This window comes from Kryptolebias marmoratus, linkage group LG9 (genome assembly GCF_001649575.2).
Source record: "Kryptolebias marmoratus isolate JLee-2015 linkage group LG9, ASM164957v2, whole genome shotgun sequence".
Lineage (NCBI taxonomy): Eukaryota > Metazoa > Chordata > Actinopteri > Cyprinodontiformes > Rivulidae > Kryptolebias > Kryptolebias marmoratus.
The window spans coordinates 8,663,028-8,685,633 of NC_051438.1; the positions used below are offsets into that span (position 1 = coordinate 8,663,028).

The 22,606-nt window shown below is 45.8% G+C and overlaps 1 protein-coding gene and 1 long non-coding RNA gene across 3 annotated transcripts in view; both read right to left on the reverse strand.

Annotated features, from left to right (window-relative positions):
- The window catches only part of gpc3 (glypican 3), a 164,609-nt gene extending 148,403 nt beyond the window's left edge, over window positions 1-16,206 (reverse strand). Inside the window, exons 1-2 of one of the 2 annotated variants that reach the window (XM_017419678.2) lie at window positions 15,787-16,206; window positions 1,013-1,174 (exon numbers count right to left, since the gene is read on the reverse strand). In XM_017419678.2, the coding sequence (XP_017275167.1) occupies window positions 1,013-1,174; window positions 15,787-15,943 (319 nt within the window). In that variant the 5' untranslated portion in view covers window positions 15,944-16,206. Of the gene's footprint in view, window positions 1-1,012; window positions 1,175-7,402; window positions 7,653-15,786 lie in introns of those variants that run through there. The other variant, XM_025006696.2, reaches the window with a different exon arrangement.
- A 3,897-nt stretch (window positions 16,207-20,103) lies between these two features.
- On the reverse strand, window positions 20,104-22,511 carry LOC112450620. The gene is made up of 3 exons (XR_003039290.2): window positions 22,150-22,511; window positions 20,763-20,902; window positions 20,104-20,619 (listed from the first exon to the last, which is right to left on the reverse strand). It is a non-coding gene; the product is annotated as an uncharacterized LOC112450620 (long non-coding RNA).
- Window positions 22,512-22,606: the final 95 nt, after the last annotated feature.

A 22,606-nucleotide genomic window follows, 5' to 3' on the forward strand; every position in this document is an offset into this window, starting at 1 on the left:
AACCTTTTCACAAGATTCTAATTTTCTGATATGATGAATTTGAGATTTTCATTTGTTGTCATTTGTAATCATCAAAATTAAACGAAATAAACATTTGAAATATATGAGTTTGTATGTAATGTATGAATATAATATACAAGTTTCACTTTGATTTCAGTAATTCCATTTAAAATCTACTTTTTCATGATATTCTAATTTTATGACCAGCACCTGTACATATGACAACAGCACAGTAAAACTCCTGAAACTGTGTTTTGGGTTTTTGGTTTTGAGGCGTCACGCCAATTTTATCTGTGGTCCCCAGAAGGCAAAAATTAGGGTTATTCAAAGAGTTGCTATCTGCAGCAGGTAAGATTTTAATTGTTTCTAACCTTTCATCTATCAATAAATGCTTTGTTTCATCAGGTGTTCGTGTCTTTTTGTCACCTGCCTCCGTCACCATCTTGCCCTCAGCCAACTTCTCCTGAACTCCAGCACCACCTTGTCTGACAGTTTCTCCACTTTTTTCCCACCCATCAGTATTTTAAACACATATTAGCTTTCTGCAGACATATCAGTAGTTATCATCAGACTGCTCTGATCTGTGTTTCCTGAACTCCCGCTGAGGATTTCTCTCTCTCTGTGTCTCTCCCTCTTTGTGAATTACAGTCCTCTCTGACTGCAGTGTGCCAAATCTCAGGAGGCTGTCACTTTCAGGAGCAAACATGTCTGGCGCCGACAGCCACACTACATCTAAAGTCACTCGAACCACACGCGGCTGCCATTCTAACATTTAGTTGAACAGCAGCCGAACGTCTCACCCCCTGTCTGTGTGCTCCACACTTCTTCTTTAATAATCTGCGGCTCCCCGGAGAGGTGAGCCACTCATGGAAAGGAGCAGCACACAACCGAGAGCAGCCAGGACTGCACTGATCTGAGAACTCAAATCTACGCAGTGCACCTTTTTTTTTTTATTTTATTTTGATTCCTGTCCGTTTTAGGCGGTTACAACCACGTTACAGGAGACGCTTACCTTGGAATATGGCAGCGTTCTGGATGATGAGGCGCTTGAGCTGCGCGCTGACGACCTGCAGCTCAGACTCCATGTTGCTGCGCGCGGCTACCTGATACCGCTCCTCCATCTTCTTGGAACAGCAGGTCGGGCCTTTGGTTTGGCAGACCTGCAGATCCGCACCTGGCAGGAAATCAGCAGAGAGACAGGATGGAGGTCTGGATGAGCAGAGGGAGGGAGCTGCAAAGCCACTGCTGTTTTCATTTTCAAAAACAGAAGCCCCCTCTTCCATCACACACACATACACACACATACACAAGATTCATCAGCATCCTCTGCAAGCTAAATGCAGAAAACCCTATCTGCTACAGATTCTGCACCCTTAATTGGTGTATTATTTCTATGCTCGGCCTGTGTTATCCGGTGCACAGCTGAAGTCGAAAATAAATTGCTGCTTGAAAATGAGTCATTCTGATGCACAGTCAAGTAATACAGAGGGGCTGTGCAGCTCTCCTTAGAGATCAATTTGGTCAACAGAAACTTTTCCACCACCAAAGGCTACACTTTTTACTCTGCGGATCAAAAAAAATAATCTTTTTTTTCTTTTTTTTTTGTGGCACAGATCTGAGCGAGAGCAGCACAGCAAACAAACAAACTGAGGTTTCAGCATGCTTTCATTATGTATATGAATAAAAGAGAAAAACAAGCAAGCACAAGTAAGAACGAAAGCAGTGAAACAACATTTATGCACTTGAAGGCTGTTTACACAGATAGGAAGTAATTAAACTCCCCTTGAAAGCCGCAGGTTCAGAACGGTAAATTGGAACAAGGATGCGTTATTGGGCTGATGAAGCTGCACACAAACAGATCAACAAGAAAAAAAAATCCCTAAAGAGAGTGATCAATTAACCCCTGAGCGGATGGAGATAATGACTGAGCTGAGTGAAATGATTTGATATATTATTGCTAAATTAGGTTGTTTTTTTTCGGAGAAAAACTTTATAAAATTGTGACAGGGCTGATTTATTTCTCCCCAGAAAGGTTTTCCATTTACTTAGCCTCACATTGTTTTGTCTTTGTGGATAGAAAAAGTCATAAAGTTTTGGTTTTTTTACAAGTTTAAGGAGCTGTGTCTGAATTCGTTCTCGGTGCAGGTTGGACTCCGCCAGGGCTGTCCCTCGCCTCCGGTCCTGTTTGTGGTGTTCCTGGACAGGATCTCGAGGTGCAGGTGGGAAGCTCAGAGTCTCGTTTCTGCTTTTTGCAGATGACGTGGCTCTGTTGGCGTCTTCAGGTCATAACATTCAGCGTGTGCTGGGCTGGGACGGTTCGCAGCCGAGTGCGATACGATTAAGATGAGAGTCAGTTCCTCTAAGTTCTCAACTGGAACTGGAACGTCGGGAATGAGTCGCTGCCTCAGGTGGAGGAGTTCAAATATTTGTTTTGTTCCTGAGTGATGGTAGGATGGAGCGGGGAATGGATTGACGGATCGGGGCCTCGTCTTCAGTAATGAGGGCGTTGCTTTGATCAGACGTGGTGAAGAAAGATTTGAGTCGAAAGGCAAAACTCTTGATTTACTGGTCCAACCCTCACCTATAGTCGTGAGGTTTGGATCATGACCAAAAGAATGAGAACTTGAATACAAGTGGCTGAAATGAGCTTCCTCCTCTCAGCAGCAGAGATAAGGTGAGGAGCTCCATCATCTGGGGGGAGCTCAGAGTAGAGCTGCTGCTCCTTTTCATCAACAGGAATCAGTTGAGGTGGTTTGGGCATCTGGTTAGAATGCCTTCTGGAGGCCTCCCTTTGGAGGTTGTTCGGGCATGTCCCACTGGGAGGAGACCTCGGGATTATGTATCCTCTCTGGCCTGGGAACGCCTTGGGATCCCCCAGGAGGAGCTGGAGAGTGTTGCTGGGGAGATGGAGGTCTGGGTTTCTCTCCTGGTGTAATGTGTGTTAGAGAGAACCCAGAACGCAGACTCATGTCGAGTTTAAAAAAAAAAGATTGATTTAACAAAAAAGAAAAGAAAGGCTGACATGGCAGCAAACAAAAACTTACAGCGGAGACGAGGAGTGGAAACACAAGGAGCATGAACGCGGCATGAAGAAACAGAAACAGGGATGTATAAACACAATGAACCAGCGGCTAATGAGTGACAAGAGACCGTTTTACAGGAACTGTGGGTGAGTGGGAAATGAGTTACAGCTGGGAGACGATGAGTAACAGGTGAGGTGGACGTGGCACGCAGACCAAAGAACTGAGCTGAGGGCAGGTGAATATTAGCACAGGGAACACAAGGAACAATACACTAATGCAGAGCACAAAGAACCAAGGAGCAAACCTAAACAACAATATACACCGATATGAAAACACAAGGATCACAAGTATGGAAATAAATCCAAAAAAATAACTCAAAAACTAAAATTGTGACACCTGACCTGTTGTTTCTGTGACCTGACCACAGATAAGGGATGGATGGATGGATGGATGGATGGATGGATGGATGGATGGATGGATGGATGGATGGATGGATGGATGGATGGATGGATGGATGGATGGATGGATGGATGGATGGATGGATGGATGGATGGATGGATGGATGGATGGATGGATGGATGGATGGACGGATGTTCAGTAGTTCATGAGATATTTTGCTAACAGACAAACAGGGTTGACTTTAACAATCACTGGCAAAACTTTAAACTTTGTGTAGCTCTCGAAGTATGTTTTAAAGTTGACTCAGCTGCGGCCACACCAAATGTCAGCTGGATATCTGTAAAAAAAAAATGAACTGAGTTACAGACATTTGGTTTGCCAGGTTGGCTCAGCTGTGGCGGCCATCTTAAATTTGATCAACTCTGAAAGTTAACCTGTTATAGATGTCCATGCTTTCTTAAAGTTTCATTAAAATTCGTCTCGTTTCCGAGATGTTTCGCTAACAGACAAGACAAAACAAACACACAAACGCATTATGGCCCCGCCTCGGCGCTGCAGTCGAGAGCTGCTCGCAGGATCGGCTCTTGAGAGGCATCAGTGACGGCGGCCTGATTGATGGTTTCGGTAAACACGCGTCAGGGGAGTCTGATAAAGAGACGGAGGAGGAGAGATTCATTTGGAAGTGGAGGTCGGGGGTGCGTGCGCGTGGAGGGGTGGCATATCAGAAAAAGTCCTGATAACTAGCATGTCACAAGCTGGCAGAGCGCCTTTTTAGTCGAGACGAAGGGTTTATCTCGAAAACAAAAGGGAGTCAGTCTGTCGGTGAGGGACTTTGTGTTCTGCTGAGATCTTCCAACAATGGCTTTCTGAAACAGATCGCAGACGGCAAACAAACAGCTCGTCACGGAGGAAGCCGAAGTACCTGGAGGTGCAACAGAATGACAGCCGCGATAATTAATAACCGAGGAATCAAACAGAGGGCAGCTTCTGCAAACTCCCGACAACCCATCAAGAGTTCAGTGTGCACAGCCTAATGAGGGAAAAGAGGCAATAAAGCTGTCAGACAACACCTTTTGTATGCATACTGACAGCCTTAATATCTTAAATCAATACCAGCCAAAGGGCCCCGGCGGATAAGATCAAGTTCATTTCAAACTGAAATTATTGGAGCTCTCAGCAGGGCCGAGCATGAGGTGAGCGTGGTCGGAGACGATGGGCGCCTCGCAGTCGTCTCCGGCCGAACGGACAGATTCTTCTGCACATTTTGTCATTCCACAGATGATAAATGTGTTTCATTACGCAGGCTCCACAGCGGCGAGAGGAGGGAAGCGAATCCCCGGCGGAGTCTCACAAATAATAAAATCACACCGTCTAAATATAAAGTCTTTCTTGTGACTGACAGTTCAGTTGGGAATAGGCTTCCTCCTTCTCCCCTTTGCTTAAGGCTCATCCTCAGTTCTCCTCCTCTTGCTGTTTCTCCTTCTTTTATAAAAATCGCTCTCATCTGTGTGCCGTCTCGTCGCGAGCTCGTTTCACTTCACCCACCTTGAACTTAATATCTATCGGGCAACTTTCTATCAGCCTGTTATTGGTCGGTTAGAGACAAGTTGTTGGTTTTTGTTTTTTTTTTGGTGTGTCCTGATGGACTAAACAAGATGAAGAAGGACGAGGTGAAAGCCTGGGAGCTATTTGCATGCAAATTTACTACCCACCCCCAGGCGCACAACCTCAAGGTGACACCTTCGAATTATCACATACTTTCGGTCGATACTCGGCGAGGCGTTGGACAAATTCCACATGTGGAGCAGCTGCCGATAACGGGAGATCCGAGGTCTCTGGGTGGCTTTCACAAACACGGCTGCTGTCAGGAGTTCATCCGTCATGGGCATGAATGTCATTATACTTCGGGGCTTCTGATGGTCGTTTAAAAAGGGTGAAAGGATTACACCACGTTCAGCTTTAATCGTATTTAAAGACAAGAATTAGTGGCACACATCTGAATTTGGGGCTTTTCTCCACACAGGTTCAAAGGTATTGTATGCATATGGGCTCGAATATATACATACAGTCACCAAAATCTTTATAAGTGGTGCTGAAGGATCTTGATTGTCTTTTGATTTGTCAAGATTAAATCATGTTAATGTGTCATTGGTGATCCAGATTGACTGCAGCTAGTGGTTTCTCTTTAACAGCAGAGAAAAGGATTTGTTTTACAGCTCTCATTCACAACAAAAGACTGAATGAAGGCCTGAGAAGGGCCAAGATCAAGTTGTTCACATGTGTCACCGCTTTGCCAAGGAGGTGCAACAGAGTGGCGGCCATGACGGCTAATAACTGAGAACAGCTTCTGTCGACTCGCAGCCTCAAGCCAAAGGTCTGCTGATTAACAGTTTTACATTCGGGTGAGACAAAGACTGAGTGAGCCAGCTGCCGGGCATGGCGGTGGCAGCATCGTGCCGTGTTACTGGTGCACAAAGTGGATGGAACAACGAAGAAGGAGGACTACCTCCAAATTCCTCAACTTCACCCGTAAATCAATGATTAAAAAAAAAAAAAAAAAACACATCAAAACTGTTTTCTGATTGGAAGAAAGCAGGCAAACATGAAGCTTCCACAAAAAAAACCCGACTTCAAGCCTGTTGACAATTTGTCCACTGTGCTATAAAAAAATACGGCTCTGTACCAAGACACCAACCAGCTTAGAATAAATCTGCCAATTAGGAGCGGTCAAACATCCTACCAGAATCCTGCCAGAAGCTTGTTGATGGACGTAAAAAGAACGTGGCCGAGGTGAAACGGGCTCAGAGACGTTTACACAGATATTAGTGGAGGTGAAAAACACATTTGAGCCTATAATTGTGGGTGCAAATTAGAGGAAATCCCCAACAAATTCAAACTTGTGCACCCAGTTCTTGTTTTTGGTGGGAAAAGAACAATTTCAACCAATCATTAAAATTTAATATGAGAATCACGCTCGTGATCAGTGGACGTAAACCTCTGACCACAGCTGTAATCTGTCATCCGATGGTCCTCAGCTCCTTTCCAATGCAGCTGAAAGGATTTTTTTTTTGTTTTTTTTCGGGGCTCCAAACGCTCCTGTGTGCACACAGGCGCGAGGAGTCCATCTCCTCACATCTTTAATAAGCTCGGGGACTCTCCGAGTCGGAGGGGGAATGGAGGGCAGACACAAATACAGAATGTGTCTTTCCAGCGCCAATTAGAACGCTGTCTCTATGCAAGTTTAATGATGGAGAGACCATGGAGGGGAAAAAAACAAGCGGTATTAAGATATAGAATATGCTAAAAGCTGTTCATTAGGAGCATAAATTATACAGGAGCTACCAGCGTCGGGTGGAAGAGAGTGGGAATCCGCGGCTACATCTGCGGGGCAAAAGAAGTCAGCGACACTTTGTAGAGACAATAAGTGAAACAAAGCCAACGTAAGGAACATCATTAGCTGCTGGGGATTACCATGCTTTTGAGTATTTTTAGAGCTTTCTTCTCTGCTCTACTTTAGTCATCTGATGAAGTAACAATCTCAAACCTGGAAGCATGAATGTAAAAGAGCCCAATTTTCCTTTTTTTGTTTCTCTCCAAATGCACACAAAACAACGGGACGGTAAACACAAGCTTCCCTTCATTAAAGGAAGAGCAGACGCGACTCAAAACAGACTTTAATTAGAGAAGAAGGAGAGCTGCGGCCTGCTCCTCCTCAATGTTGTGTCCGGTGTCATTTAGACCAGTGGTTCCCAACGTTGGGGTCAGGACCCAACGTGGGCCGCGAAACACCAACTGGGAAGTCATGAGAAGGTTTAAAGTAATCAAATAAACTTTAAAAATGATTTCTGTAGCATATGTAGCCTTAAGTGATCATGGCTTCTGTTTCCATTTATTTGATAGTCTTAAAAGATTTTTTTTTTTTAAGAAACGCTGCATATTCTTTACTTTCATGGAACATTTTGTTCACGTGGCAGCGTTACCTGACTGCTGTGTGTTTCATCTTCCTCTGCCGATGAGCCGTGCTCGAAAACATCCAATGCCAATCAATCGGCCAAGCGTGAAGTCCTGCAGTGTGCAAAACCTATTATCGTACACTGTAAAACCCTAACATGTAGGCTCAGCTCAACAAGGCTCAACAAGTCAAAGGGTTGCCCTGAAACTTTCTGTTACCAATCAGACTTCATATTAATGGGATTAAAAAAGCTCTTGTTGTAAAACAAGTGCTAATGTTGGTGTTGTTTTTAGCTCCCCTGATTATAGTTTGACTTGTCCTCTTTTTTTTGTGTCTCTTATGTGTGGCGCCCCCTGCTGAGTGGGAGTTTGATTGTCACTGTCCACAATTTATGTGCGGTTGCAAAACTCTGGGCTGGAGAAGTGCCTGGTGGACCGTCGTAGGTAGACAGGTACGGGTGACCAAACTTGTGCCGCAAACCTCACAAACCGGGAGGCCTGAATTTTTGCTTTTGATGGAGAGTTCAGTGCCCAAAAACAGCTGAGATAATCCAGCCACCAGCACTCATTGACCTCGAAAAGTCAAGTTTCTAACTCATTTCTTTTGTGGTTTTCTTTTATCTCAACCAATAGTTTGTCAGAGTGACAGGAAATAATGAGATGGAATAACGAAGAAGAAAAAGCACATTTTACAGTGTATTTATGGCAAAGAAAGAAAGAAAGAAAGAAAGAAAGAAAGAAAGAAAGAAAGAAAGAAAGAAAGAAAGAAAGAAAGAAAGAAAGAAAGAAAGAAAGAAAGAAAGAAAGAAAGAAAGAAAGAAAGAAAGAAAGAAAGAAAGAAAGAAAGAAAGAAAGAAAGAAAGAAAGAAAAGGCCTTCCTGATGAAAAAGGTGGCATCTGTCAGCACACCTGTCTCAGTCCTTCACTCCTCCAGCGTCTGCGCCTCCTCTCATGAATCAGGTGCTGCTGTCAGGGAATCGCTCCGTCCTTCGATCAAACCGACGCCGAGCCGCCTTCTGATGTCCTGAAGGTATCTGTTCGCTCCCGCTTGTGCACCCTTTGAGCCATATGGAGCCGTGACGGAGTGAAGCAGCACCCAGCCTCCGTTTCACCTTCAGCCGCTCTGAACACCCACAGCAGCATCCACAACAAAGCCGTGGACCATGCTACGCCCACAGCCGCGCTGAGCTCTGTTCCCGATGCTGCTTTCGGTCCACTCGCTCCTTTGAACGCACTCCGTGGAAACACACACTTTTAGGTTTTAGGAGTTCCGCCTCCCGGCTCTATTCGAGTTCTCTTCTGCCTTCCTGTGGACACCCCACCTCCCCCCACACACACACACAACCCTCCATATTGATACAGGCCACTTCACATCTCCTCCATTAAACACACACTCACACAGAGAAAATGATACCACTCTCTATCAGATCAGCTACCCTCTACAATCTCCACTGGTCGTTTCATTAATCTTTCATCCGCTGTTTGTCTTACAGGAGAACTCGTGTTACATTAGACCGCACCACGGGCTCTCTGCTCCACATTTATTCGCCAAAACTTCACCGAGCACCCAAAGTTCAAAACCCCTTCCCAGCAATGATGTAATGGCGACTCCAGCTCATTCGGTGTAAACTAATGACGAGGGTAAATTATAGATGAGGCATGACCAGATAAAAAATAGGACAAAAAGAAAAGGGGGGAAAAAAAAAGTTTAAGTGTCTGAATACTTCATCTTGGACTGTGGAAATCCTACACTTTCATTTCGATGATGACAACATCTGTTAGATAAATGGACTGCATTTGTCTCTCGCTTCTCTAGCCTTGCTGGCCTCTCAAAGCACTTTCACACTATAAGCCTTATTCACCCATTCACATGCCAGTACGGAGATCAGGTGCAGGTTCTGCGTGTCATCCAAAGAAAACTTTGGCACGATGAGGGCAACTGGGACTGAACCGCCAACCTTCCCATCAGCAGATGATGGAAAAATGTATCATTGTTATATTCAGTCATTGATGTTAACTGTTATTGTTACATGATCGTGATTTTAGTTTTGTTTAACCCTACTTCTCTAACAGTGTTTTTGCTATCTTGAGTGAACGCCCTCGTGCGTTTAAACGACTGATTAATTACATGATGTTCATGCTATAGAAGGTCACCCCCCACTGTCCTGTAACCTTTGAGATGTCAGTAAGAGGCAGACAAGGAGAAACTATTGTTGGAGAAGAAATCTGCTGCATAGCAGAGAGGCTGTCTCCCCCTTGCTGCAAGTAAAACTTCAACCTGGTGTTGTGTTCGTTTGTGTCTCTTCTCGGTTCCTCTTGGGTTTTCAGAAGTGTCTTCAACCTGACAGCAGACAACCCCTCTTCCTCCCGAGCCACGGCTGCCCTCAGCTCTCAGCTACAACCACGTCAAACTTCAGCTCAAAGCAGAAAAAAATCCCTGAATCATTTATAGCTATGTTTGAGTTAGCTACGGTCGATTAGCGGTGGTAAACTGAAGTGACACCAGAGGTCAATCAGTGGTAGATGTACATCCAGTAAATACGCCCTGAAAGGTTCTGTTCTCATCCATCCAGTGGACAGATCTGACTCCCAGCAGGCGTCTGCAAAGTGTCTGAGCAGTGATAAGTTAGCCCTTAAAGTATGTGTTGGGGATGAGCCTGAGTAACTAGCACGCTAAATCTCAGCTCAGTGTTTGTAGAAACCACACATTTATAGCCATTTTTGTGTTTTAAAGAAGCTTAACCGAATGCAAAACTTAAGCAGCTGTGGACATCCGATAATAACTTTCTGAGTTTTAATGAATCGTTCAGTAGTTCATGAAAAATTTCACTAACATAGACAAAGAAAGACACACACACACACACAGGCAAAATCCTTGTTACCCGCCTTTTGCCTTTTAACCAGTGACAGATGGTGGTAATATTTGTAGGGTTGGCTAATAGAAATATGATGGATAATGGATTCCAACAACAGAAGCATCCTATTTGAAATAAAGAAAACCTGCTATAAACTGCCATTATTAACCTTAAAACCAAAAACCAAGCTCACACAGAGCCTCTGTCAATCATCCAATACTTTATTCCCTTCATTAAGAGTTTCAGCTACAATCATTTCAGATGATTTTTCCCAGTCAAACAGTTTTGCATAACACTGCAGCACACTCCTTGACACAACTACTAATCACACTGATAAGATAAAATCAATCAATATTGGAAACTGCAGTTTTCTTTTTAAATGAAGCCTAACTTTTTTTAAAGAGAAGCTCACTCCTACAACTTTTGTAAAAAGGTTAATAACCACCTTGTCAAAGATCTGTTAGCTACACCTGCTGTTAGCCAGTCCTTTCACTGAAACCAGGTCACAGAAAAACTTTGCTTTTGACGCTTTTCCTTTTTAGAATATCCTTTGGTTTATCTTCCCCCAACCTCTTCACTTCTGGTTTTTCCTCCAAAGACATGAAGGAAAACGGGTGAGAAATTAAATAATTCACCTCGTTTATGTTTATCTTGCTCGCCATCGCACTTAGTCCACGATAAACCATGCCCACGTACACTCGCGCTCATGTTATTGTACGTCCACCCTGATTGGCTGAAGTCTGAGGCCTTGGGCTGACCCTGGGCTGAACTAAATTAGCCCAAATGAGCAGCAAACCGAGGAGGGAGTGACAACACAGCCTGTCAATCATTCTGTATCATGAAAGACATTAAATGATCAGGGTTGTGAAAAGTTAATCTGTTGGAAAGACTCTGGGGTTTTCTTGAGACTTTCACAAAATCTGATACAATATTTTTAGTTTGTGTTTATTAGGTATTTTAACATTTTTATTGTAAACACCAGGAAGGGCTTAACCCGACTAGCCCACTTATACCAGCCGTCCCTGACGATATTACACATTTTAACTTCTGACCCGACTAAGCTTTCCAACGTTCTTGTGTACAAACTCCTCTTACTCTTACAGGGGCTCAAGAGGTTATTTATATATGAGTGCATTTTTTCCCTCCATCTAAGTGGACTGAAACATTGCCAAATAAATGATTTCCCGTAGTAAGGAGGAGCTTTGGTTTGACTCCACGTTACACCGAAACTAGAAAACTTGTGAAGATCTGAAGGGTGCCAGTGCAGCTCCTGCCTAAACTTGGATCAGCTTTAAAGAGGTCAGGTTGTGGAGCAGGCTGATGCGCTCAGGAACGACGAAGAACGTGAAGAACCGTGCCAAATTCTCCTCGGGTACAAAGACTTTCTCTCAGCCGACTCCGTGGACCGTGGCCACGATCCATACAGCGTGAATACCATCACCCCCCCCTCTGATTCCATGCTACATATAACAGGAGGAACCAGGAATCCCTTTGCTTTTTTTAATGTTTTCATTCTGAAAGCCTTTTATACACCAAATAAACTATAGGGCTGCGTAATAAATCAAAAACGTATAGTCGTGTGCACAATATCAATATCACAAAAAAACTAAATAAATCACAAACTGCGGGCGAGAAATACAAATTGGGCGATCAGTCGAACCTACAGCCGGCACATGGAGAGAGTTGGGAACATTAGTGACAGAATATTTGGGTCCATCATTAATCATAACTGGTATCATCGTTAAAAAATATCCCACAGTAAAAATGCAACCACATGTTCTCTTAAAGCTACTCACTGCATAGTATGAAATCAAACATGAAAAAAGTTATCCTGAAAGGGCATCAAACGGTGCAGTTTGACGGAGTTTACTCCGGTTGTTTTAAAGATATGATGATTTGCAATTCGGAAATGCGGGTACGCGCTCAGCGTCAACAAAGCAGTCAGGTAAATCCTTGAGTCAGGTGACCTAGATTAAGCTGCATGTAGCCTGTGACTGAGTCTTGAGATTAAGGCTGTATTCACACCTGATAGTCCGGTAGACTCGGTTCTATTAGGGACCAAAATGTCAACATTTGTTCCATTTTCAGCTGCTGTGGTTCTCATTCTCACTGCACCGAGTCAATGAGACAGACCCTTAAAACGACCTGTTCCCCTCCTCGCCTGAAGGTGGCGCTGCACCAAGAACTACTGAAGGAAACAACACGAAAACCATCACTGAGCCCAACTTCCTTCTTCTGGAAAAGGAAACAAAAATGGAGTGGAGTCAAATTTTAGCAGTTTTACGATTTCCTTTACCTTTTCTTCACTCCTTTTTCTGACCTCAAGCCATTTCTCCCTCTAGTGGTAGAAACTTGTTTGTTTTGGTTGTATTTACCCAGAAGGCCCTGTGCTGTAGTCCACTTCCTACTTTTGGAGTGGTCTCTGGTCCGCTTGCGTTCACATATGCATTCGAACCGCACCAGAGTTCACTTCAACCGAACTGAGACCGAGGTTTTTAGGCGGACCAGAGTTCACTTTTTTGGTCCACATCAGAGTTCGATTGCGCGTTCACACCTCCCCACATGAACTGGACTTTCTAGGCAAAAGGAAGTTCGATTAAACAGGGCTGCTGTGAATGCACCCTAAATCACAATATACGTGTTGACAATATACGTTCTCAACAGAACGCAGAGTTCTCACCTGCTTCTTCCTCATAACCAAGAGAGGTGCAATGATACCAGACTAACGGGGTGTACTGTTTACCAGAGAGGATGTGTGATTGGTACGGTTTGCTTCTTAGCCGCTATATGCAACAAAAAGGAACCCTGGTTTTCAGAACTGACTCTGGCAAACCAGATCCACAACCTTTCTGTCGTCCCTGCCGAACTGGTTTCAGACGTGGGCATCCAGTCCAGACTGATCCCTTGGACAGCCTGACCTACTCTTCCTCGGCGTTAAGGGGGAGGTAAATATTTCTGTAAGCCCGCCGCAATGTGATTGAAGACGGACGTGAGGAGAGAAGGGTCGAGCGCGTGGAGGGGGGGGGTGGGGGGGGTTAGCTGCGTTCACCTTACGAGAGAGGAAGCGCAACGAAATGTGCTTCAAAGTGCATCTCGCTTCCCTCCCTGCTGTTTGAGTTCGCAGCGTTCCTCAATTTGCTTCACCCTTTCATGTCGGCGGAACAGTTCGGTGTTATTTTGTAAACCTCTTAGAATGGTGTAGGAGTGTGTGTGTGTGTGTGTGTGTGTGTGTGTGTGTGTGTGAGAGCGAGTCCCATGCTGAGACTGGAGAGAGAGAGAGAGAGAGAGAGAGAGAGCTGTTAACCTGGAGCACTTCCCCTTGCTGACATGACACTAAAACACCCAATTAACATTTGCAGCTGGTTGTTCCTCAGCCACGAGAGATCCTTCTGCATTTGCATCTGAACGCAGAGCAACAGGCCTCCCCCAGCACCGACACGCCGCGCTCTGCAGGTCAGGTCAGGAGGTTGGTGCGGGCTTTTACTTCCCTCCACGTGGACCTGGTCCTCGTCAGACAGGTTTACTCCACAGAACAATCATCGTCGTGCATTAAAATAAAGAAGGTGGGGGGAAAAAATCCACCTTTAATAAACCTGCCATCAGTTTGATGCGCAGGTAATGAAGCGCCCCTTGTTACTATTTAGTTGATCTTCTCCTGTTTCCGGTCCGGGTGTGCTCCTCAAACAGGCTTCGGACGAACCCAGGGCGGGAAGCGTTCCGCCTCAGTCAGGACGAGGGCGCTGTGGCTTTTCGTGGCAGTATATCAAACAGCACAGCCCAACGGTATTTAAAAAAAATGAGAGAAAGCAAAGAGACTAAAAGGAACAATTTCTGCGAAGGAAATTATGGGATTTGGGCCAAAAACCGGCGTGAGAAAACCCAGTCTCTCCTCGCAGCAGAACCATCTTTTAATGTTTAAACGGGTCAAAGAAAGTCCGATTTTACAGGACCGCACTGCTGTTTTCATATTGTTTACAACCTTTACACAATCCCACTTCAGGTTGTATGATTTTTGAAGATTTCAGCACTGACTGTTCAACTTATAGCAATGATGTCACACAAAGTTTTTAAACTTTTTCGCACGCCTTCTATAGTTTATACACCCGTCTTTAAGCTGGATGGGGGGATTTGAACTTGTCATGTCTTGTTCATAAAACACTGGGGGCACATACAAACTTAGTGATCAGACTCTTCTGCCGCTTCCAGTAGTGTTGGCAGTACGACTCACGGTATAGTTTTCACACAGTGACTGTTTGAGGCTTACTTTGCAGTCTGCGTTTCTGTCTATCCTGTGAAAAGCTGGTGTCTCACAGAGCTGAAACTCTTGGGGAGGCTGGTTGGCTGCTTAAACTTAAGGGAAAATATGCACACTTTTTGCTGCGGTTTCACTGAGTTCTGAGTGTTTTTGTGAATCAGAGCCTGCAGGAGTCCGATCTTTGGCCAAACACATTATTTCGTTTCCCACCTAAGACCTGTTTGTTCAAAAAACTGAAGCCACGGGACTGCGCGCCTCCAGACAGGAAGTTCCGAACCACCAGAGCCAACGAGTCACACACACCACCTTTTAAGATTGTTGTCAGGGAGTGAGAGACACAGGTAGGCTGTTACCATACCAATATTTAATCAATAATTTAAAATTTAGTTTTATTGTAAATAAACCCAACAACAGGGGCGGACTGAGCTGTACAGCCCTGTCACAGATCCTCTATAACAGCGATTCCCAAACGTTTTGGCTCCTGACCCACAAAATAAAAGCGGCACAGTCTTGTGACCCCAAATATTCCCACTTTTAATCATATAAATTCTGGTATTAAAGAAGAGAACGCCACAACCGTAACTACTAGGACACTAGTTTCACTTATTATCATTGTCGCATCTAGTCTTTGCAGTAATTACAGTGGGAGATAATCCATTTTGTATTTAACTTTATCTCTGCACATCATTTCGGGGACCCCCTCACTTCACGTTTCATGACCCATAAAGGGGTCCTGAGCCCAGCTTTGGAAACCACTGTGAACTCATCCCTGGGCCAGATGTGGGTCCACATGGCCACCAGTTGAACACCCCCCACCCCCCACAAATAATTTTAGGATTGAAAGGAAACAGGCACCCTTCTCTGAAAAACCTCCTACATCCCGTGGACAGCTGAAGAAAAGTCAACAACTACAGGGGGAAATCGTCTCTCTTTGTCCGCTCTGTTCTCTTAAAGAAAAAACAAAAAGGTCAAGAAACAGACAAAAACAAAAACAAACATATCAGAGCAAACACCTGCAGGCAGATCAGGTCTCCTCGCAGCTTTCTGGTGAGGAGAGGCTCGCGCTCGGATCGATACGACAACAAATTGACTCTGTGAGCTCGTTACATATCCGTGAAGCCATTTCAGCTGCATCCTTAACGAGCTGCTCTGTGTGGCTGGTAGATTTCTCTGAGATAGTTCTGCTCGGACCGGAGGGGGGGTCCGGGCTGAGGAGTTCCACCTGAGCCCCCTCCACACACACACACACACACACACACACACACACACACACACACACACACCTCTATCCTAAGTTAGTTACCTGACACCGGGGCTTCGGGCACCCACTTGGAGCCGGGGTGCAGGGAGTGGAAGACGGCGCGCACCTCCTGGCAGCTCGGCACCTGTCCGCCCGGGAGGAGGAACATCTGGAGGAGGGAGCAGAGCAGCAGCGCCCCGTGCGCGGAGACCCCCGGCATGGCCAGCGGAGGCGCCGGACCGGCGGGGGAGGCAAAGTTCAGAAGTTAAAGAGGACGAGGAGCGGATGGAGGTGCTGATGAGAGGAGATGGGGAGGTGTTGGCGGAAGCCGCAGCTCCTGCTCCTGCTCGGATCAACCCCCTCTCCTCGTGCGCCTCCGTTCAGGTTCGATGCCGACGACTGGAGCAACTTCTGGACCGGTTCGGGGTCCCCTCTCCTCCTGCGCCGAATCACAGCTCCGAGCGCAGACGGACGAGCTCGGGAGGAGGGAGGGAGGGATGCGCGCGCGCTCCCCTTAGAAGGCTGGCGTGCGCCTCGCCGCGGAGCGGAGCGGAGCAGTCAGGTCCACCGGTGGGCGCGCGAGGACAGGTTTTATTTCTCTTCTTGGAGACCTATCCTGCGGCCATCTTGGAGTGGGGGTTCTGTGTGAAGGCCAGGAACAGTTAATATTTTACCTGCTGCAGATGACCTCATCTTGGAGAAACATTTCAATCTTGAACAGAGAGACGGGATCACGGCTAGTCTGAACGAAGCCAGGACCAAAGCTGACTTGAAACAAGTCCAGACTCGAAAATGTCATGTTGATTTATGCAAACGCTCTTTTTTTAAATTCTGCATTAAGCTGAAAACGGTGCTGCACATCATTGGAAGCGCACCATGGACCATGACCAGTAACAACTTTAAATTATTATTAGTTTATTTTCTTGTTCCAGTCTCTTACAGATCTACAGGCAGTATCTTTTTTTTTTTTCATTGTCTTTACAACGATAAGATTTGGAATCTGATATCTCCAGATGTTTCCCAACTTAAATAATGAACCTTTTGTCATTCATTTTAAAGCTTTTGATATAAAACAGAGCTGCAAATAAACACAAGAAGAACTGTCCAAAAAATCAAAAACATACTGCATAAAAGAAGAACTGCTACAGGAACCCAGATGTCCAAACAGACAGCGAGAAAAATGTCTTTTCAGGAACAGCCATGCTTGAAAATAGAGCAGTGTAGAGAAATATTGCCGGACGTCGCGGCAGAGAGCAGAGGTGTCAGACATTTTAGTTATGGAGCCACAGTGACTGCACAATACATGCTTTATACTCATTTGTCTCAAATATAACAAATAATCCAACAATTATCCAAGTCCTGGCGATCATCTCATGACACCTACTTGGCCTTTCGTGAGCCATCGGTCGGGTCCCGACCCCAACTCTGAGAACCGATGGCACAGAGCATTGGTCCGCAGCCAGACGCTGTCCGAGTCAGAGCTGAAGAAAATAAAGGCGGTTTGCTTTTTCTTTCCCCAAGCATGAACAGTGGCAGATTCAGTCCCTCCGGTGCAGTTCGGTGTCAAATCCAGCAGGAAGTTCATACTACTCCTGCCAAAATACCTGCTGTGAAACTGATAACAATGTCAGGGTTTTAAATTACATTTTTGTATTTGTGATTTTGCAGTTGCTTTAACCGTTCCGTGGCCTTTAGGTCAAATTGACCCTCAGTAACCAGGACTTCTCTACCTCTCTCTGTCTCTTTTAACGGCTTCAGGAGGGTTAAGACGGCAGCGATCCGATCTGCTCAAACTGCTGAGTTTGTCTACACGGTCCGATTCAGCCCGCTTCCATCATGGGTCGCCTTAAAACGGCTTCAGTTTTTTAAAAGCCATGTCTCCAAACAATTATTTCAGCCTTTTCATCACTGTCATTTTCACATTCAGCGGTTATTTCGGCAAATTTATTATACAAACTCCTGATGGGAATGCTACAGCTAGCTGCTGCCGACAGCATCTGCACTTGCAAATGACCGCAGCGTTCGGTGTGACATGACAGTGTAAACATTAGAGATGTTTTGGAGTTTTAAGACGTGTTTAAAAACTCGTCGACACGGTCAGAATTCAACTTATTTCTCCAAATCGAGGTCATTCGACGAGCTACCTACAACAGGTAAGACATTTACTTTTCATAGCTTTCACAGAGGACCGCTTCAAAGCAGCCAAGTGTTTAATATTCCCAGAAAAGAAACCAGAACCTGGAGCTACAGAAAGAAAAAATAACATCACTTTGTTACAAAGGATACTAATAAAACTTTATTAATCTGTCACACAACAAGCATAACAACATAAATCATTTAAAACATACAAACAAGTACAACTATAGTCATCTTCAGGGCTGAATGAATGTTTAATATCCCCTGATGTCTTAATATCTGTTAGTTTGTTCTCACTGAAAGTTATTACTGTAGAAATGGTTCCCTCTAGTGTTCAACCTGTGTCTCTGCAGCCGTGACAGAATCTGAACCTGAAATCAGAGGAAATAAACTTCATCTTTTCATCTGATTTACAGGATTTTATTTCAGATGCCTCATGTCTGATGAACGTGAAGCTGCATCACATCATCTGAAGGCTGCATTACAGTTTATTCTGGTATATTAAAGTAGACATTTGTTCCTTTTTACGGTTCTGTTTGAACATTTAGGTTGACTGTGGCGCCCGGGGGTCGGCTTCAGCTGCTTTTGACGTGCTGGCGGCGGCGAAAGAACGAGAGCGGCCCTCCGTGCGTCTGAGGCGCAGAGAGCTTTGCATGGATTTGCACAGCGAGCGCGAGGCGAGAGGCTGAGAGCAAACCAACAAAACTCCCCGCACAACTCAGCTCCGCCGCCCGGGCGCGGCCGAGAGGCTGGCGTGGGGCGGCCGGCAGTGCTTGAAGCGCTCACGCTGCCGTAGTTCAGAGGTCACTACCTGCACTGTGAGCACTTTTGAACTGCCGGGGCGAGAACGTTGTTAAATGCTCAACATAAATTAATAAAAAAATGCTAGTTCAGGTTTTTTTTCCCCTATAAAATAGGACACCAAGGGTGTTTTTAACTCATCGTATCTCCTACAAAAAGCACTGCAGACACATAAAACTGACCCGACACCTCTCCCCTTCCACAGGAATCTTTTCAATACGACTTACAGCTTTTTGCACAGCGACCGACAAGGGGAGGGAGGGGTTTCCCAAACGTCCTGATGGAGCAGAAGCCCTCCAGCCAAAAGGAGCAACCAGGGCAGTAGATGCTGAGCTACTTCACTAACTACACTAGATGCACCTTAGCTGGGGGGGTCGGAGCGGAGCGGTGTGAAACTCCATCAGGCGGATCCTCTTTGAGCCGGGGACGCCTGAAACGCAAGAGAAGCAGCAGATGAAGCAGAAACATTTGATGCGACCCCATCGGTCTCAGGCTGGGGTGGAAACAGGCGCCCCACAAAAAGACGGGCTCGATACGACCTTCATGCCCGGGGTGTTGAGTTGAAACCTCACGACGAGGTTCGAGCTGGAGCCGTTTTGGTCCAACGACGTACGGTGCGACCTCTCGGACGTGAGCGTAGGTTGGAGACGTCTCCCGGCTGCTCCTACACCCACATTTTGAGCTACATATCTGTACAGTTGACCGAGTTATGGCAATTTTTGTGTTGGTTGCGATCGGTGAGCTGTGGCGGCCATCTTAGATTGCGCCGATGCCAAAATACATCCATCTACCGATTCATTTTTGAGAGTTACATTAAGATCCGTCCACTGGTTTGTGAGATTTTCTTGCTAACAGACGATCAGGGTCAACGCCGACAGTTAATGCCAAACTCTGAAGTAAGAATACCCCGCAATGTGGAGAGCTCACATTATGGGTTGTGGATGAAGCTCAGCTACTACCGCATCAAATTTGAGCTCAATATCGGTGTATTTGACTGAATTATAGCCATCTGCGTGTTGGCGAAAGTCAATTGGCTGTGGCGGCCATCTTTAATTGCACTGACTCCAAATGGTAATGGGTTGTAGACGAGGATCCGGTGATTACCGTCTCCGAGTTTCTGTCAGGTCCGTCCAGTGGTTCATATGATATTTTGCTAACAGACAGCCAGCGTTGACTGGACTAGTTAATGCCAAACATTTGTAGCTAATATGCTTCACAACCTGTAGCCCTCGGAGTTTGTGTTGTAGATGACTCTCAGCTACTACCACGCCAAATTCTAGCTCAATATCTGTAAAACTGATGGACTTGTAGCCATTTTTTTTTTTTTTTTGGCGACTCATACGGTCATCTGATTGTGGCGGCCATCTTGAATTAGGTTGACTCCCAAACTGAAGCAGTTGTAGACGCTCACCCAAGAATAAATAATAAACAACTCTCTCTGTATTTTGTAAACAAAGTTGACTCCAATGAAGTTTCACAAACAAATCCCCCTCAGAGTACGTCCCGGGGATGACTCTCAGCTACCACCACGCCAAATCTCAGCTGACGGAGTTAGGAGTGTGTTGGCTAATGTTGGTGAGCTATGGCGGCCATTTTGAATGGGACTGGCGCAGACGTTCATCCAGCGATTAACGGATTCACTGAAATCCGTCCCGATGCTCGTGGGATATTTCGCTAACAGCCACAGAGAAACGCACGCAAGAGCATCAAGGCCCCTAGTTGACTGTTAAGGCAAAAACAAACCGAATTAAAACGACTGACTCCGATTTCTGGAGTAGAACAAGTAAAACAAGCTTGTTTCTTTAGTTGGATCTGAGAACAAGAAAACTAAGAAACCTGTGATTTCCCAAACAGCCGTCAGGTGAAAACTTGACGAACTGAGGAGCGTCTGGAGGACGATCATCTCTCTCGAGTCCTTGGAGGATTCTTCTTGTTCTCCTGCGGATCCTTTTCATGCTCCTGGACGGGAGAGTAGAAAGAAATCACTGATCGCTTTAGTTACAAGAAAGTCTGGCTCCTTAGAAGGAGATACAGACGAGGGAGGAGTTAAAAATGTAATATTCAGATCAAATCAGGTTCTTATAACGATGAAGAAGGATTACCTTTTGGAGTCAAGGCCCATTCAAGATGGCCACCACAATCCAACACCCCTATGAGTCACCAACATGGCCGTCGGTCAGCTGGTGTTCCTGATATTGAGCTGAAACCTGCTGTTGTAGTAGCTGAGGGTCATCCACAACATCTGCAGTTAAAACTTTAATTCAGCCACAAAGAGAGTGTGTGTGTCTGTCTGTTAGCAAAATATCTCATGATCCACTGCACTGATTTGATCGTAAATTCCAGGAAATAATAACTGGATGAGCGTCCACAACCGATTGACTTTCAGAGTCAGCCCGATTCAAGATGGTCGCCGCAGCCGACCGGCGCTCAAAACTTTAAAATCGGCTGAAATCCGGTCAAGTGTAAAGATTTCGACTTAAAACCCGGCGTGGTTGTAGCTGAGACTGATCCGCACGTTGTAGCTTGAATCGAGGGGTTTTATTTAAGGATTTGGCCAACAGCTATTTGGAGTCAACTTTGCGTGTCTGTTAGCAAAATATCTCACGAACCAATGGACAGATCTCAATGAAACTCTCAGGGATTAATCTTTAGATGTTCGTCTACAGCTAATTAACGTTTGGGCTCAATCAATCAATATTTCCTCCCGACTACCAGGAAAAGAGATATTGTCCAATCACATTTTTTATTAATCTATATTAGGTAATTAGCCTGAACCCTTCACACCTGTTACTATTGAAAAGCCCTAAATGTCCACTGTAGAAGCAAAAGGAGTTAATTTAGTAGCAAGCAGCAGGTGGGAGACATTCAGGTTAAAAAAATGTCCTCCACAGAGGACACATCTGAGGTCCTGGTGGTCAGGAGCGACAAGACGTGTTAGGCCTTTAATTTAAATTAATTATAAAACACCTGACTGAAACCTCCAGGCTTCTGAGCCGGTTTAATGAGCTCCTCCATCTGCTCCTCCGGGAGGGTCGGGCTCGAGGAGGACATTTCCACAGACTGCTCGCGCGCACGAGGCTCCGTTTCAATTTAAAAAATAAATAAATAGATAAAGTCGAATAAACTCCAGTTTTCTTGCCCCCCTCGCCTACATTTGTCCCACCTCGGCACTCGGAGTTTAAATGTTTTTTTTTTCGCTCGTGAATAAAAGTCACGCAGCTCGGTTTCGATGGAAAAAAAAAAAAAAAAAGTGGCGCCAACGGGCGCGTCCGAGCGCGTGAAACAACGGCCTCGCGACGTCAATGACGTGGCTAATTAACGCAGGGGAGCCCGCAGCTGCGCGGGCGGAGAGGAGTCACGCAGCGTGGCTCTGAAACACGCGAACTTCCCAAACGAACGTGGTTCTGGAGGTCCTCGAACGCACCGTTGCAGTCGCCCTGTTTGTGTGCGGAGGAAGGGGAGGCGGCCTCTTCCTCGCCGTGGGCTCACCTAGCTCCTCTCTGCTGCAGAGTCGGGTCCGGTCGGAGCATCTGTTGTTTGCTCCTCTTTGTTGGGGGGTTGGGGGCCCGCAGCCTCGCTCTCGGGATCTCCGCAGAGAGATAAATCCCGTCACCGCCGAGGTGCCGGGTCCGGATCTGGTACCGGCCTCGAACCGGGGTCCTCTCTGTAGAACTTTAACACAACCCGAGAAGAGCTTTTCATCTCTTTTTTTGTTTTGTTTTCTTTTTTCTTCCATCAGCTCCTCTTGCTCCGCCGCTCTGTCCCCGTCCTGGTCAAAAGGGAGCCCATGAGGCTGGTGACCTATGACCCCTGGGGGGAAAAAAAACCCTGCCCCCCACTCACATCCTCCTTCTGCTCGGCCCACTCCCACCCCTAACCCACTCGTGTGCAGATCCCAGGTCCACTCCCCTTCAGCGTGGGACAGAAATGCAGCCCCCACACACCC